Source organism: Prosopis cineraria, unplaced genomic scaffold (assembly GCF_029017545.1).
Source record: "Prosopis cineraria cultivar Desert tree isolate PC_DT_omini unplaced genomic scaffold, ASM2901754v1 PC6, whole genome shotgun sequence".
NCBI classification, from domain to species: Eukaryota; Viridiplantae; Streptophyta; class Magnoliopsida; order Fabales; family Fabaceae; genus Prosopis; species Prosopis cineraria.
Genome location: NW_026555337.1, coordinates 34,209,536 through 34,228,518, shown reverse-complemented (window position 1 = coordinate 34,228,518; position 18,983 = coordinate 34,209,536). Strand labels below are relative to the sequence as shown.

General features: G+C 34.2%; 1 protein-coding gene across 5 annotated transcripts; it reads left to right on the top strand.

Moving 5' to 3' along the window:
• LOC129312536 (uncharacterized) lies at positions 1 to 3,093 on the top strand. Of its 5 annotated transcripts, none has more exons than XR_008593612.1 (4): positions 1 to 510; positions 807 to 876; positions 1,846 to 1,919; positions 2,345 to 3,093. XR_008593612.1 is itself a non-coding variant. In XM_054955190.1 (4 exons), exons 2-4 carry the CDS (start codon positions 484 to 486, stop codon positions 2,830 to 2,832), a joined length of 585 nt encoding a protein of 194 aa, XP_054811165.1. In that variant the 5' UTR covers positions 1 to 217; positions 323 to 483; the 3' UTR covers positions 2,833 to 3,093. The 5 variants fall into 5 exon arrangements, 4 of the variants coding, with proteins under 4 accessions (XP_054811165.1, XP_054811166.1, XP_054811167.1 ...); XM_054955190.1 differs by lacking the exon at positions 1,846 to 1,919 and having other exon boundaries at positions 1 to 217; positions 323 to 510; XM_054955191.1 differs by lacking the exon at positions 1,846 to 1,919 and having other exon boundaries at positions 1 to 226; positions 323 to 510.
• The last annotated feature ends 15,890 nt before the right edge of the window (positions 3,094 to 18,983 follow it).

Below are 18,983 nucleotides of genomic sequence, written 5' to 3'. Positions count from 1 at the left end.
TGTCTGAAAAGCTTCTAGGTTCAGCCGAAAGACACTACCCATCATCTCCCTCTCCTCTGTTCTGTGCTCAGTACTGATACAATAGAAGTGGAGGCTTATCACTGTTTTAATACGTCCAGGTCCTTCTTCATGCTCCTGCCTCTGTTCGTTTTCTTTTTCGTGCTGCTGTTCTATCTTGCTGTGCACATCTGGGTCGTTGGCTGATAGAAGAAATCAGGTTGCTGGAGTGGGTGTATTGATCGCGAATCTGAATCAGTGCTGAGTTCATTTTTCTTCTCGTGAGTGACAAAAATCTCATCTTCTCTTCTTATTTGGTTGACAGCTTCTTGGTTTCTTCCTCCTTTATTTTGTTCGTCTATGGTTGGGAAGTAAAGGAAGAGCTGATATGGTGCTGTGGAAGGATTAATTCATGGGTTGAGGCTGAAATATTGCTATATTCTTCTTCCCCTGTTCAGTTGTAGATTTAGTTTTCTTCCTCCCTCTATGTGTGTGCACTGTCGGCTAACTAAGGTGAGAAATTTTTGCATTCTTTCAATTATTGGTCTATTATGCATGTGAATGGATGGAATAATAGAGTTGGATGCTGAAAATTGTTCTTCTTTGTGCTGCTGCCATGACTGTATGTGTGGAAAAAAAATATAATACTTGAATTAAGTTGAAATATATAATAAGAAAAGGGAGATGATGATAGTGTGGATTTAATTCTCAATTGGAAATAACTAGATATCGGTAAAAGCTGAAATTTGGAAGGAAGCTTTTGTAAATTAAAAGATGAATTATTAAATTTTGTCTACTAATCTTTATAGGTCGTGTGGAGGAAGAGGATCCCAATAGAAATTAAAGAAAGAATATTTTGGAGATTTGAAACTGCAACAGGTAAGTGAATAGCATTCCTTATAATGATTTATTAAAAATCTTTTATTGAAATATTTCATTTTTATGAATTATGTTAGTTTTAGAAATTCTGAAACAATGATGAAGGATAGTTACATTATGATTTATGCATTTTTTTAAGAAATACATTTCTAATGTTGATGAAGACACCTTTGTTTATTGAATTTCAAAATTTCTTGGTTACATGATTAGTGCAAGTTTGTACATTCGCTATGATGTATCAATTTGGCAAGTTTCATATATTTGAAGCAATTCATGAGAGTTTGATCTTGAGAATGAAAAATTTGATTTCAAAAATAATTATTTTTCTTGCATGTTTGAAATGGGATTTCCAAGAGGACTTATACAGAACATTGCTGCTAACGGCAGTTTTGTTAGCCCGTAGGGCGCTGTGGTTAAGCACTAGCTAGTTTGTTTCATGAGTTTTATTCTCACGTTTGGTGTTCGTGGGCTTTGTACCCGCGTTTGATTCTGTGGCTTGAGCTGCGCTTGGTTACTTACCCTTATAGGCTGTGTGTCCATGTTTGTTTCATAGCTTCGGCTGTATTTGGTTATTTGCCCTCGTGGACTAGTGTGTCCACATTTGTTTTCGTGGTATAAGCTGCGTTTGGTTATTTACTCTTGTGGACTATGTGTCCATGTTTGTAACTTGTTCTGTTGAGTTCTCAAGATCTTAAATGTTGATTAATATGTATTTTCGAAATTTACATGATTTTGGCTAGCAAATTGTACCATTTTGAGTTATACTTGAGCAGATTATTTTCTTAAGTATGATAACATAAATTTTTTTCAATTTACTCTTATTTTACAAACATAGTTATGACTTACATGCTTATAAATTTTGGTGGAATTACTTTTAATTAGCTGACACTATTATTAGAGATTGTTGATTTAAATTTTAAAAATTTTAACATGGGAATGCTATTCACTGGAAAATTATTTTGGCCTTAGATTTGTTAGCTGACGCTGATCCCACCATCGACCTCTAAAAGGCAACTAGCTACAATGGGTGGACATTTTGATTGGTATTGTTGCTTTTAATGTAAATATAGAATTTGTATGTCCTTTTGATTTGAAAGAAAGAGTAGATGCTCCACATAAGTTGTTGATAAATCTTATTTTTGATCTGTATATTGGTTGCTGGCTGGAAGGAGCTACGCTCTTAATTTATACTGTTATCTGTAAAAAAAATTTGTTGTAGAATTTTCGAGAGATCCTAGTTACAGGGGAGGTTCTGCCGAAATTTTTACAAAAACGTTGACACTTTCTTATGATAATGAGTTTAAAGGAGTTATTTTAATTCTCATGTGATTTGATTAAATTTTGTCCTTTTATTTTATAAAATGGAATAAATATTCATTTTGAGGCTTACGGGAATGTGGGAGTAGTTCACACCCATACCGGTCACCCTCTATTTTTAGGGCGTGACATTAACGTTATGGTTTTTCAGGCCAAATTGTCAAACATCATGGTGCACAACCGTTGGCCTCACCATCTTTTGCTAAGACTAATCAAGCTTTGAACGTTATTGGGGTGCAAGAGATAGTTTATATGATGAAATTAGAGGGTTCTGAGACTTATTCTATTGGCAGAGGCACTCATGACTCCCACCAATATGTCTGTCCACAAATGATCGAAGCACTTAAATGTTATGCATTTCCTATGGAGTGTTGCTTGATATACTCAACATTCTTACCACTAGGACTCCCTTCACCATCACTGAATCAGACAAGAGAGAGTTGGAAGAAATTAAAGGATGCTTGTCTTCTTGGCTTTGATAAAGACTGGCTTGAATCCATCAAGACTATGGTTTTTAATTGTGATTATGTAACTGAAGTTGATTGCTTCCATGAAATTCTAAAGGGCTTGGACAGTGATTCCAAGACCAATGAGGCAATACTTGCGGCTACATGCAATCAGGAGGTAGAGGCAGTGTGAGTGGTCGAAGCGGCTCAAAAGGACTTAGATGTTGCATTGCAAGAACATGTAAATGTTATGGCGAATCACACTCATCTTCTGAAAGCACGCCAAGACATTCTAGCAAGGCAAAATCAATGCGGGGAATTAATTGCTACTAAAAATAGACATTTTTTATTTTAACCTGGGTTTTATTTTCATGCTTCATGGTTTCTTCCCCCTCCCCTTTTTGGTGATTAAAAGAAGTGCGCATCATATATTTCATTTATTGTCACGAGAATACTCTCTTTCATCTGTGCCTATAAATGCTTGAATTGTATGGATAATATTATAGGCATTAATGATTTAATATATTTTCCCCAATTCTTGTTCTAAAGAAAAGAATTTTAATTGTTTTAAGCTTACAGAAAATCTGAATTGTGTTTTGTTTTCAAAGCTTGAACTTGCACTGATTAATTTAAATTTTCTGGATATATATTAATTTATTTACTTTTGAGTGTTAAGTTATTTCACAAAGAAATCCTTCTGCACTGTTTTTCCCCCCACAAAGACACTCAATGTTTAAGTAGTACTAGTAGTTGTTGTTATCATGATTCCAACACAAAAGAAAGCTCTGTTTTAGTTGCTTTAAAACATAGCATGGTGAGATCAATGTTTAACAGAAGAAAGTAACCTTTCAACCTTTTCTTCCCCGAAACTGTTTGACCTATATATGAGGATTGATTTGTGTATATATATATATATATTTCCTTACCAAAAGGCTCGGGCTTTATTATGTGTTACTCATGACAACTTAATTATTATATTTTATTGAGTTGAGAATGATAGTTTCGATCCAAAAAAAAAATATTTAAATAAATAAATAAATTATATGAACTAAATTATTTTAAATTAAAAAATTATAAGAATTGAATTGTTGGAATTTTAAGTTTAAAATTTAAATAAAAAAATAAAAAAGTAAGTACTCAAAGTTAAAATTTTAGCATCAAGCATGGGTGACCTTTTAGTTATGTCTATTTAAAATGAGGGAATATCATATTCCCTTCAATCCCTATAATTATAAGACACACTCAACTACCTTATTGAAATTGAAAAGAAGTAGTTAATTAATTAATTTTGTATGAAAAATATAATAATCTTTTAATTTTACTCTTATTTAAATGAAAAAAATTTGACTTTACTTTATATTCTCTCTCATAATTAATGAATTTAAATAAATTGGGGAAACTAGATTTTGAATTGGCTCCTAGGAATTAAAAAAAATTCTTCCGTACTGATTTCTCTTGGAACAAAGACATTCAATGTTTAATCTTTGATATGTAATAGCTTAAAGATAAGTTATACAGAGGTCCTGAAGAAGGTATTTACACAAATAAGTTTCATAAATTTGCAATTGTTTGAGTTAGTATTTGCAACTTATTTCTTTTTTTAAATTTTATCAGGGACTAATTATCAATAGTTGTCCTTTTTTAGACTTAATTTTCATTCTTCCTTTTATTTTCTTTACTTACAAGTCAAACATCACATATTAACAAATAAATTAATTTTTATTAAATTTACCGATCAACTTTACAATTAAATTCATATAATTTTGGCAATGGTTTTTCATATTTTACAATTCATTGACTAATCAACTTTTTACATTATAAGAAAAACCGTGAATATGATTGCATTTGAATGAGTTAAGAAATAGCCAAGTGGACTATGTTATGTCAAAAAATGACATAGTAGGTGTAATTAGTAAATTATGGAAATTGGCTGTAGAGGGGTCAGTTTTTGATATATGAGTATGATTGTGATTATTTGAGGTCAACCAGGTATATTAGATCCTTTTAAACTTGGTTCAAGGCTTAGTGTGGTCTAATGAGAGTAAGGGATTGATTTGAGTGCTTGGGAGGGCAAAATTTTCAAAAAAAAAGTGTCTTTTGCATCCGGGTGTTTAAATTTTGATCAGATCATTAGATTGTGTCCAAACCTATCTCATTAGTTAGTATATGAGCTAAGCTTCATGTGGGGGCTTGAATCATTTCGATCAGATGTCGTGTGAGAAATTGGTGCACGCTAGAAGATCATCATTTTTGCTGTCAAAATGACAGCAGAAATTCAGACAGGCACGTCGCAGCACATGGTGAGACATGTCGTGGTGCACGACATAGACAGGGTGAGCGTGTGGCTTTATGCCACATACTGTGGTGCACTGACTGTTCGTCGTGGCGCATGGACCAAAATTTAGTTTTATCTTGTTATAAAATGCAGGCAATTGAGATAGGAATACTGGTGGGTTATGTCCACTATGTAACTGAGGTGTGTATGATTTACTCTCGCTATGTTTTTCTCTGATTCTGCTATGCACTGATCAATTTTATAAAATAAGTCTTCGATCGAAGCTCTTGAAAGGAAATTTAATTATTGAGAATGATGTGAGATAGTGGTAACAACATAATCTTTTCTTATATTTAGTAGATATAAGAGGAGTTTACATTTTGGTATCAGTTTCTCAGTTTTCGAGACCTGACTATTATTAATGGATTCTTTTTGAAATATGGCAACTTATCTTGTTTATTACACAACTCTTTCCCTAATGTCCTTTATGTTTGGTATTTTAGTCCTTAGGAGGGCAAAAAATAGTATAGTATGAGAGGCACTTGTGTGAGAACTACAGTATCTAGACGGGTTGTAGAGGAGGAACGAGGGCTGGAAGTTCAATCGGTTCAGCCGCAAAGGGATAGACATGATGAGCTAGTGGAAAAGCTCAGGGATATGGTTGTTGACATAAGACAAACTGTTAGGGATCATGCCACGATCCTAAGGGGTAGAAAGCAAGAAGAGAGAGTTAAAGCTCAGAATATCCCAATACAGGAAGCACATAGTAGACCTGGACCATCTCAGAATTCAGGTAGTGGACTAGAGGTTCCTGGCACTGATCCATCTATTGATCGTGCTTAAAAGATATTTATTCGATTCAATCTACCAACATTTGATGGAAGTATGAGGAAGGTAAAGCTGAATTGTGGATAGAACGAATGGAAACCATCTTTGAGGTGGTGATATGTACTTTAGAGCAGAAAGTTATCTTAGCCACGATGCAGTTGGTCAGTGCTGCTAAGAGGTGGTGGGAATCTGTGAGACTAACTGGTTGTATTTGTTTGAGTTGGGATGAGTTCAAGAGAATATTATTTAATTAACATTTTCCAATCTCATTCAGAACTGAGGAGGAAGAAGAATTTCATGCTTTCAAGCAGGGAGACCTAGACGAGGAAGAATTTATAAAAAGATTTAATGACTTATCGACTTACTCCACATATCTTTAGCATAGTAATGACTCGAGGTGGAAAGCTGAAGGATTAATTGAAAAGATGAGACCCGATACAGACAACAGATAGCACTGCTTGATGTGATGACATATGAGGAGATGTGCCATAAGCTAAGGGTAGCAACTAGGCGTGGAAGGGAGGCAAATGCTGAAAGGAGAAGAGATAGTATGGGGAGATTTTCATCCTCCTAAAAAAGGACTAGGTTTAGTGCGAGTAATTCTAATTCTTCTGGAAGAAGAGGTTTCAGTTGAGGATCACAGTCTCAACCTGTGCATAGAGGGTCAATACAGAGGGGTAGAGGTGTGAGAATTGGGCCTCCACAATCTTTAAGGCAAGCGTCGAATGTTCCAACTTTGACTTTGAGTACTGGAAGGATGCCTCAGTGTAACTTATGCAGCAGATCTCATTCGGGAAGATGTTGGGCTTGCTATAAGTGTGGTAAGTTGGGTCATATAGTAAGGCAATACCTAGAGGGCAGAGTTGAGGTGACTGAGCAGAGATCGATAGTTCCTGGTCGAGTATTCATGATTACACAAGAAGAGGCTAAAGCATCTCCGAATCTAATCAGAGGTGTGATTTCTATAAATGATCACAAAGTAGAGGTATTGTTTGATTTAGATGCCACCCTTTCTTTTGTGTCTAAAGAATGTGTGGATAGATTGGAATTATCTTTACAAGAATTGTCTATGCTCATCAAAGTGATAACACCTTCGGGATCGTCTAGTATTACAAGTCAAGCTTGTCAGAATGTGGAGATTCAATTTGAGGACAGAGTTTCCAAGATCGATCTGATTTGTATTCCTATGAGAGGAATAGATGTGATAATTGACATGGATTGGCTAGCAGTAAATAATGCTATGCTTGATTGTACCAAAAGGGGGGTTTCATTACTAGTGTTATATGCAGCTGTGGAATCTTCGGAGCAACCTAAGTTTTTATCAGTAGTAAGTGCTGAGAAGTTGATCTGGCAAGGTTGTGATGCCTATATGGTATTCTTTACAGCCAGCATGGTACATGATAGGGGAATCGAGAAGATTGGGATAGTAAGTGAGTTCCCAGAGGTATTTTGAGAGGAGATGAATGGATTACCTCCTGAAAGAGAAGTTGAGTTCTCAATTGAATTGGTTCCTAGAATTAAACCAATATTAATAGCCCCTTATAGAATGTCACCGTCTAAATTAGCTGAGCTAAAGAAGCAGATTGAAGACTTGCTAGGGAAGGGATTCATCAGACTAAGTATATCACCTTGGGGATCACTGGTATTGTTTGTGATAAAGAAGGATGGCAATTTGCGACTGTGTATCGATTACCGGCAATTGAATAAGGTAACTATAAGGAACAAGTATCCTCTCCCAAGGATAGATGATCTTTTGGATCAATTGGCTGGTGCCTCAATCTTTTTTAAGATTGATTTGAGGCCGGGGTATCATCAGTTGAGAGTTAGTGTAGTAGATGTACCCAAGATAGCTTTCAGAACTAGGTATGGCCATTATGAATTCTTGGTTATGCCATTTGGTTTAACCAATGCGCCAGCAGTATTCATGGATTATATGAATCGAATCTTTAGGCCGTACTTAAATCAGTATGTAGTGGTCTTTATAGACAACATCCTGATCTATTTTGAGAATAAGGAGCAATATGCAAGCCATTTGAGGATGGTACTGCAGATTTTAAAACATAAAAAGTTGTATGCCAAGCTCAGCAAGTGTGAGTTTTGGTTAAGAGAAGTGAGATTTTTAGGACACGTGGTATTTACGGATGGAATTTTAATGGATCCACATAAGGTTGATGCAATGTTGAAATGGGAACGTCCTAGTTCAATCACAGAGATACATAGTTTTCTGGGATTAGCTGGGTATTATAAACGATTTATCCAAAGATTTTCCCAGATAGCTTCTTCTTTGACTAAATTAACTTAAAAAGATCAGCCTTATATATGGGACGACCGATGTGAAATGGCATTTCAGGAGCTGAAAGAGAAATTAACCATTACACCATTACTGCTTATCCCTAATCCAAGGTTACCTTATGAGGTATACACTGATACGTCATTAAAAGGTCTTGGTTGTGTCTTGATGCAAGACATTCAAGTGGTAGCCTATGCTTCACGACAATTGAGACCACATGAGGAGAATTATCCTACGCATGATTTAGAGCTTACAGCAGTGGTGTTTGCTTTAAAGATTTGGTGCCATTACTTGTATGGTGCAGTGTTCACTGTGTTTAGCGACTATAAGAGATTGAAATACCTAGTGGATTAAAAGGAACTGAATATGAGGCAAAGAAGGTGAATGGAGCTTCTTAAGGATTATAACTTTGAATTAAAATACCATCTGAGTAAAGCTAATATGGTTGCTAATGCTTTAAGCCGGAAGACTTTGCATGTGGCAAGTCTTATGGTTAAGGAATACAGATTGATGGAGTCATTCGTTAAGTCATAGCAGGATGTGCCATTGAAAGCATTAATTGGTGCCTATTCCAATGAGATTAGCTATGATTTCTAGAAGGAATTGAGAATGGCACAACTAAAATATGAGAGTCTTTTAAAGATTAGAAAAGAGATTGAAGCAAATCAAGCTATTGAGTTTAGATTCAATAATGATGGTTTTGTGGTTTATCAAGATAGGATTTATATGCCTGATGATGTAGACTTGAGAAAGGTTATCTTAAATAATGCTCACTGTAGCAAGTATACAATCCATCCAAGAGCTACAAAGATGTACCAGGATGTGAAGCGGTATTGGTGGTGGCCTAGTATGAAGAAAGATGTAACAGAGTTTGTGACTCGGTGTTTAACCTGTCAAAAGGTTAAGATAGAGCACTAAAGATCAGCAAGAATGTTACAACTATTGGATATTCCTATATGGAAATGAGAGAGCATTTCTATGGATTTTATAACTGGGTTACCAAGAACTCAATCTGGACATGATGCCATTTGGGTTATAGTCAATAGACTTACTAAATCGGCTCAGTTCTTAGATATTCGGATTAGTGATTCTCTAAAAAAGCTGGCAGAGATCTATATCTGAGAAGTGGTAAAGTTACATGGTGTGTCAAAGAGTATAATTTCTAATAAGGATCTAATCTTTACTTTTAAGTTTTGGGGAACTTTACAGTAGGCCATGGGTGTTGAGTTGAGATTCAGTATGGCATATCATCCACAAATAGATGGATAGACAGAATAGACCATACAAACCTTAGATGATATGTTGAGAGCCTGTGTATTAGAGTTGAAAGGTAATTGGGATAACTATCTCCCTTTAGCTGAATTTGCTTACAACAACAGTGACCAGTCCAGTATACAAATGGCACCGTATAAGGCATTGTATAGGAGAAAGTGTAGATCGCCTCTTTGCTAGACGAAGATGAGCGAAAGGAGTATGTTAGGATCGGATGTTGTGGATCAAACAACTCAAAAGATTGAGTTGGTCAGGCAAAAGCTGCTAACGGCACAGAGTAGGCAAAAGAGTTATGCAGATTGGTGTAGAAGGTTGTTAGAGTTCTTGGTTGGAGACTATGTATTTCTGAGGGTTACATCAGTGACAGGAATCAGGAGATCAACAAGAGCTAAGAAATTGACTCCTAGATTCATTGGTCCTTTTAAGATTCCAGAGAGAATTAGACAAGTTGCCTATAGGATCGCTTTGCCACCATAGTTATCGAGTGTGCATGAGGTGTTTCACGTGTCGCAGCTCAAGAAATATCAACCTAATCCTTCACATGTGATAGAACTAGAGGAGATTAAACTCCAGGAGAACTTAACTTATAAGGCTGAGCCAGAGTGAATCATAGATGTGAAAGAAAAGCAGTTAAGGAACAAGACCAAATGATTAGTTAAAGTTTTCTGGCGACACATGGCTCCTGGTGATGCTACCTGGGAGACAGAGGATAGAATGAGGCAGCAGTAGCCTCACCTATTTCTGTAGGTATATATTTATGCCTTTTATGAATTTTGAGGGCAAAATTCTTAAAAGGAGGGGAGAATTGCAACATCCTAAATTTCTTAATCCTAAGTTTAGAGGTTAATCGAGGGTGAAGTGGAAATTAAAGTGAGATTAGAGATTCAGATGATTAATTAGTATTTTGACTTGTTTATGTGTTGTATGAACAGATATGGGTGATAGGAGTGCGTTTTGGATCAAAGCAAGTGGGCGTGGTGAGAATAAATCTCACTGTACCGTGCATCACGACTTGTGCTGCGTGCGCTGCGGCACGTGGGCCAGAAATTCACTTTATAAGTCATGAAATTTTAGAAATTTCAGAGGAGAGAATTTGAGAAACGCATGAGATAGAGAGGGGAGAAGGGCTGAGGAGCTAAGTTTAGCCATTTTGGAGTAGTGGAAGGTGATTCAGATCGGTAACTTGCCAGGTAAGTTATGTATAACTCTTACCTTCCATTCTACACAAATTTCTCTGAAAATGAGTTATAGGGGAATTGAATCGATGGAATTTGAGGGGTTTGATTCTTGCCTAATAGTAATAAAAATATTCTTGAAAATTAAATTAGAGTATTGTGTCTAGTTTAGAGCTGAATGGTAGAGCTTTGAACCCGTAGGGTCAATTTTAGCCTTAGAGAGAGAAAGTTAGGCAAAAATATGATCTGAGAGAAATAAGACCGGTTGAAGTGATGTAAAATAGTAATTGAGTAGTCATGGACTTTGAATGGATAAATGGAAAAGAGTTTACGAATGAATATAGCCCTAAGTAGTAAAAATGAGTTTTTGGTTAAAATAGACCAAATGACTAAAATGTGCCAAATGTATTCAGATTGGCATATTGGACGTGTGAGTAGAGGAAGAAAGCTTGAGATAAGCTTGTGTGATAGTGAAAATCCATGGGTAACCTTTCTATGATAGAAGGATTGAGGTAATCAAATAACTTCTTTTGTTTGACTGTTTATTTTAACTACATGTTAGTGTGTTATGTAATGCATGAAATGGTTTCAAACTGAGCATGTTTTATAGCATTGAGTGATTGTTATGTGTGAAAATACTTTTAGCTTAAATGAGCATGAAAATGTGTGTTTTGAAGTGAAAAAGTATTATTTGTATATAATGTGCAAGAAAATGTGATGATGGTAAATGGGAACCTTAAATGGTTCAGGAAAGCATGATCATAGGGGTGGGAGTTCACCTGAGTATAGCAGATGATAAATACCATATGGCAATGTTTCCTTAGTACCTTGTTAGGGTACGGTGTTGGAAACAATTCTCCTTAGTGCCTCGAAAGGTGCGGTGTTAGAGAAGATCTCCTTAGTACCTATTGAGGTACGGTGTTGGAGATAAGAGTCTCCTTAGTATCTTTGGGATATGGTGTTGGAGTCAACGAGACCCATTGTCTGTATTAGAGGAAACCATAGTCCGTATTGTGCATTAGACCATCTTTGGCTGGGTGATTCTACCACTGCAGGTGAGCTCAAGACTAATGAAAGTGTATATTGGTCTGAGATAAGTCTATGGTTTCGTGCTGGGGTGATTTAGAGGTTTGGTTGGTAGAGATCATGCTAGTTTGTGATGAGATATGATGAAATATCTTGAAATAGCATGGAATCATTTATGATATGATGGAAAGTTAAAAATGAATCGAGAAATGTGATATAAATGCTATTTTATGAGATTTTAATGATATACTATGTTTACTTTCATATGGTTGCATGTGATAGTCAATAGGAGTGAGTTATTCTGTTACTGAGATTGTTATCTCACCCCTGTGGTTACATGTTTACAAGACCAGGAAGTAATCAGGCTAAGGAAAGAGAGTCTAGACTAGCTTGAGTCGAGAAGCCATGTACTCTGGGGTTGTGTAATGAACTGAATTAAGATTTGTATGTATAAGTGTATATGAGTTTCCATAGGGTTGCATGCATGTATTGAATTGAGTTTTTGTGAAGTCTAGCCCAATTGATTGTATATATGATGAAATGAAACAAAAGAGGGCAATAACTTGGAGTATATGCATGCATTAGTTGTTTATGTTGGTGAATCTTTTGCCAAAGGAAAAATTATTATGAAATGAGTAATTTGGGGGCTAAGATTGCATTGTGAATATGATTGCATTTGTATGAGTTGAGAAATAGCCAAGTAGGCTATATTATGCCAAGAAATGGCATAATAGGTGAAACTAGTAAATTGTGGAAATTAGCCAAACAGGGGTCAATTTTTGATATATGAGTATGATTGTGATTGATTAAGGTCAACCAAGTATATTAAATCCTTTTGGACTTGGTTCAAGGCCTAGTGTGGTCTAGTGAGAGTAAGGGATTGATTTAAGCACTTGGGTGCGCAAAATTTTCAGAAAAAGTGACTTTTTGCACTCGAGTGTCTAAATTTTGATCGGACTGTTGGATCATGTCTAAACTTGTCTTATTAGTTAGTATACGAGCTAAGTTTCGTTTGGGCACTTGAATCACTTTGATCGAATGTCGTCTGAGAAATTGGTGCATGCCAGAAATTCATCATTTTTGCTGTCAAAATGACAGTAGAAATCCGGACAGGTGCACTACAATGCATGGTGACACATGCTACAGTGCATGACATAGATAGGGCGAGCATGTGGCTCTATGCCACATACCGCGGTGCACTAACCATCCGCCACATCACACGGACCAAAATTTAGTTTTATCTTGTGATAAAATATAGGCAATTGAGATAGGAATACTGGTGGGTTATGTCCACTATGTAATTGACGTGTGTATGATTTACTTCTGCTGTGTTTTTCTTTGATTATGCTGTGAACTGATCAATTTTATAAAACAAGTCTTCAGCTGAAGCTTTTGAAAAGAAATTTGATTATTGAGAATGATGTGAGATAGTGGTAACACCGTAATCTTCTCTTTTATTTAGTGGATATAAGAGAAGGTTACAGATTAGATCATGTATTGGATTATATTTTGTGCCTGTGAAGGTACAAGTGGGTACGTGGTTTATTTATGAGCTAAACAGTGCTAGGAGGCATTCTGTTTGTCGAAAGGACCATATCGGTTTATGTCAAGCATTTAAGCATTTTAATTGGTTTCATTATATATTATTTTGAATCTATTATTTATTTACTTGATTATGACTTTCCTTGTAATAGGGAATATAGATTTCTTTGTTACTGAGACTATGGTTTTTTTTTCAATATTTCTAGGTCTAAGTGAAGGATCAAGTAGTGGACGGGGAAAGGAGCAGAGCTAGGGGTTGTTTATGAATTGTAAAGAACTATAACCCCTTTCTTTTGGAAAAATCTAATGCAATGTATTTAAGATTAGGGTGCTAGTAGGATGTGATTATATATTTGTGTGTGAATAATGGGCGGATTGTATGCCTTTGTATGATTTTTTGTCTTCTTGTAAACTTGTGGCTAAGAAACTTGGTTATAGTGTGTGGTTTTGATGGATTCATTTAGTAGACTAACTTTTTACTACAAGCAACTATTTATTTTGGCATATATGTGAATATATGTGATTATATAAACAAATGCAAAGTGGTTGTATTGCGAATGGTGTGCTATGGGCAAACATACACCTTGGATAAATAGAGTAAGTGTGTGGGCCCTAAGGGGATCTCTGAGCTAAGTGAAAATATTTAGCATGTGTATTCATATGTGTATATGGTGTTTGGAATAGTTTTTGGCCATTCTTGTGTGATTTGTGAATTTTAAGAGCTTAGTGTCCATTTTGGGAAATAGCACCCAGGTGGTTAAATTTTGATATAAAAAGTTTTTTATTATTTAAATGTTCTATTAGGTACCTCTAGTCTTATTTGACATGTCCAAAGTGTTTCCACAAGTTTGTGATCATTAAGATAAAATTTGGACAGTTTTGAAATTGGTTTTTACCAAAAAGCTACACTTTTGCATCTGGGTGTCCAAATCTCAATCCGACTGTTAGATTTCTCTAAAATTTGGATCACAAGTAAAAAATTCTATAATATTCATGTGATCTTTGGAATCACCTCAATTAGACATTAAAAAAAATAATGTACTCCGAAAGTTAGTCTGGAGGTGCTGTCATGACAACTATTTAATGTTGTCATAACACCAATAGTTGCTAAATGCAATATGTAAAAATTTTAATCTGTCTATTAGATATTTTCAAAATTTGGTATACTAGTAATAGCCTTTGAATGTGAAGTGTGGGATTTGGAATTACTTCGATTAGAGGTCGGATGAGGAAATGATGCACTCTAAAAGTTGGTTCAAAGGTGCTATCATAACAGCAAAAAGGTCCAAACTCATAACGTGTCTAAAATTTAATCCGACCGTCGGATCTTTTTAAAATTTGGAACACTATTAGTATTCATTAAAATTGATGTGTGAGATTTAAAATAACTTCAATCGTTGGCCACACGATGAATTGACGCCTCCCAAAAATTTGCTAAGGATGGCTATCATAACAGCAAATTAATGATGTTATGATAGCAATTATTTGCTCCTATTTGCCTAATTTGCTTCCGTGTGCTATACTGTAATCGTTCAAACTTTTTTAAGAGGTTTTAAATGTTTGCTTTGCTATTGTATAGATTGTTTGATGATTTAAATGGTTTGTTTCCTTTGTTAGTTTTAGGATCAACCCTTAACCATACTTAGTTTTTTTTTGTTTGTGCTGTGCTTTTGTGAACACTCAAGGCAAGTGTTACATGCATGAATCACTCCCTAACTCTTACTTGAAACATCAGTTAGTGTGCCCAACATGCTAAATCTCATAAGTGACCAAGCATAATCATGCGTGATTTTGCAATCCAAGAAAATTCAACTTCTATAAATCACAACAAGCAAGAGTGACATATTTTACAGGCTTGATTGTACATAGATGAGTCTTAATGTGTATAAATGAGAATTATTGAGTTAAAGATGATGCATTCTTTTTAATGATCATGAAATGTGATTAAGTTCTCAAAGTTTTCACATTAAATCAAAGAGAATTTAAATCACTTATCCTAAAGTTCTTCTTCTTCTCTTGATTCTTCATGTACTTGAGGTTTTGTCTTCATCAATGATTCTTTATTAATCTGCATATATAACAAACACATCTTCTTTTGGTTTTATAATCATCAAAACACATGATCCAATAAATTCAAGACTAGAAATTAGTACTAAAATTTTGTTCTAGCAGGCATTGAATTGGTATTTAAAATGATTCATACGAGTATGAGATTTGAGGATGAAAATTATATTCTAATAAAAACTATTTTCTCACATGTTTGAAATGTGATTTTAAGATGATTATAAGTAGAACATTGCTATAAATGATAGTTTCATTAGGCTTTAGCTTGCTATGGTTAATAACTAGTTAGTTTAATTTTTGTGAGCTTTGTTCACACATATGTTATTCATAAGTCTCACACTTATATGTTTGTGTTGTTACTTTGGTAACATCTAGTTAGTTACTCTTATGGATGGTTTGTCCATGTCCATTTCGTGACTTCATTTGCATCTAGTTGGTTACCCCATAGACTATGTGTCCATATTTTGTTATTTGTTTTGCAAAATCCTCATAATATTAGCTTCTGAATTGGTTTGTGAAATATATATATATATACACTTCATTGATATTAGTTAGCAAATGTTTTTATTTTTAATCATTTAATCTATTGGATTTCTCAAGACTAAGGGATAAGATTTTTGGTAATTGTAAGTCACTGGTTCAGTATTTTGTTTCTTCAAAGCTTTATAGAAACCTTTCAAATTCAAGTTTGGTGACTACATTCCATTCATTCGTTCTCTTTAACAATACTTTTCTAAATCTATTCATTCTTATTCTATTCAAATTTATTATTGGGACATAATTTACTGGAAAGTTATTTTTGGTCTCAGATTCATTAGCTGAGCTGATCCTCTTGTAGACCTTGAGGGGCTTATAGCTATATTGGGTAGAGTTTTGTTTAAAATTATATTACTTTGATGTTAGTATATAAATTTATGTATTTTATCTTTGAAAGTATGGTTAGGTGCTCCAACAGTTTATATCTAGGGTCCTTATTTTGTTATATTCTCTATTTACTAGTTGGAAGGAGCTACGTTCTTGATTGTTATAATATTTTGTTTAAAACATTTTGTTGTAGAGTTTTCGAGAGGTCCTATTTACAAAAAAGGGTCTACCAAAATTTTTACAAAAGTATTAAAACTCTTGACAATATGAAAATTATCAATGATGTTATAATTTCAATATAAATATAATTATGTTTTGGAAATGAAACAAATTTCTTGATCAAAGGGTTGAGGGATATGTGATATGGTTCACATTCCATGCAGGTCATCATCTATTTTTAGGGCATGACATCGCTTTTACCTCTTGCAATCATCAATTATGTCTCTCCACAAAATTTAGTTTTCACCCTATTAATTTTAATACTCTATGCATGTAAGAGGTGAGAAATGGTTTGAAGAAGGGAAAATTAATCATTTGATTCTTCCATTTTTTATTCAATTTCTAGACTTCAATTTGGTAGTGTAACTCAGTCCCTATAGTTTGACTTAGTTAAAATTTATCCCTACACTTTAATTCAATACAATTCTATCCCTATAATTTTTATAATTTAAAATATTAATCCATACACTTTATTAATAACTTTATTCTTTAAAGTTTTAATTTTTAAAATGTAGGGACCAACATTTTAAATAGATAAAACTATAGGGTCTAAATTTCTCAAACTTCAAGAACTGAATTTTCACAGAGTTAAAATAACAGGACTTAAATGCACTGAATTAAAATTCAAAAACTGATTTTTAATTGAATCAAAATTATAGAGGAAATTCCATATTGTTATATTATTGTGGAAAAGGATGGGCAATAAGGGAAAAAAATGGTTTGGTTGTTGAGAGGCGGCTACATAAAGGAAGTGATTAGTCACTGGCGACTCTCCGACATCTTAGTATCCAACATGACTTTGTGAAATGATATTGAGCAATATGTATGCACTTGTCTTTTATCTCCACCCATATTACGTTGATCACTATGATCATAATAATGCTACATGTTGTAAAGTTGACACCATTAAATAATAGAGCAGAATATAGCAAATATAGTATTAAAGATAAAGAAAGAACTCCTACATTTAGAATATAGAAGATAGATTAAAAATATATAAAGTTTAGAGTGTGTTTAACCAAATGGCTTAAGCTATTTTGGTGAAATACCCTCAAGCATACTTAATATAAATAGTTTAACATGGTATCATGAGTCATTCCATCGGAGACCAAAACAAAAAAGTAAGGGGAAAAGGGAAAAGAAAAATGAAAGAATGAAATACAAATAAGAGATTAAAAAAAAACAAAGAAAGAGAGAAGAAGAAGAAGAGGAAATTGAATAGACCTAATGCCCTTTGACACTAAAACAAAGTACAAGCTTGTAGTAACACATAAATTTTTAAATAAAATTAAAATATGTAATAATACATTTTAAGAGTATTTTTATTAGCTTTGGGAATAGATTTGGCAAGGACAAGAGCCGGTCTAATGGAGACTATATAGCCACTTATCTAATTGGTCTTCAGTTTGAACCTTCTAAAGACCAAGAGTGGAAATTTCTATCATTTTGCTTCAGCCTTTGGCAAATTACCATTTTTCCCTACTAGAGAAATTTAAATAAATAAATAAACAAAGAGAGTAGACAAATTAACACAGGGTCTTCATTATTCATCCTTCTCCTTTATTTTTGATCATTCTAAATCAAGTGAGAGATGTAACATCCTGATTTTCTAATCCTATGATTAGTTATTAATTAATGGTAAGTTAGTAATTAGTAAAGGATTAGAGATTTGGATGATTAGTTGATGATTTGTGTCTTTGGGGTGTTAAATAAACAAATACAGGTGAAAGAACTATGGTTCGAAGCAAAGCGTGTGTGCGTGGTAAGGATTCTCCTTACTGTGCCATACGTCACGGTTAATGCCGCTTGGTCACTATGCATGTACCAAAAAATGACCTAATAAGTCATGATTTAGTTTAGATTTTAGAAGGGGAAAACAAAGAAAACACGAGAAGGAATAGAGAAGAGAGAAGGATCAACTAGGGCAAGCATTTTCGGGACATTAAAAGGCATCTTGGATCAATAACTTATTAGATAAGCTTCATATGATCCTTACCTTCAATTCTACCCAAATTTCTCTTGATATGAGTTATAGAGAAATTGGATCGGGGAAATTTTGAGGGTTAGTTCCTTATCTTATAGTTAAAAAAAGGTTCTTGAGAGTTAAATTAGAGGTTTATGACTGGTTTAGAGTTAAATGATAGAGCTTTGAACTTGTAAGCTCAATTTGGCCTTAAAATAAGAGAAAATTGGGGTGGAAATTGTATTTAAGCAGAATAAAATCATTTGAAGTGATGTAAAGTGGTAATTGAGTGGTAGTGAACTTAGATGGACTAAGTGGAAAGTAATAGATAGCGAAGTATAGCTGCAAGTAACAATTAAGTGTTTTTGGTCAATTAGACCAATTGACTAATTGTGTCAATTTTGTGTAGATTGGCATATCTTGTAAATAGAGTGAGAGAAGAAGCTTATAGAGATGAGTAGCAATTGAGAAAGTACTACAAGTAACCTTTCTTGTAACAAAAGGGTTGAGGTAACTGAATAACTTTTTCTGTTTGATTATCTATTGTATCTGCTTGGAAGTATGAGTATTACTACATGAAATTATTCAAGATTAAGCATTTATGCTAACTAAATGTTTGTTGTATGACAATGATTTCTAAAGAACTGAATTTATGACTTTGAACATTTTACAATTATATTTATATATATTGGTATATAGTTGTATATAGTATGGAAATGTGGTGATTTATGTGAAAGCATGATCATAGGGGTGGGAGTTCACTCGTGTGGAGATATAGAGAAAGACTATATGGCATTATTCTCCTTAGTGTTTGATAAAGTGTAGC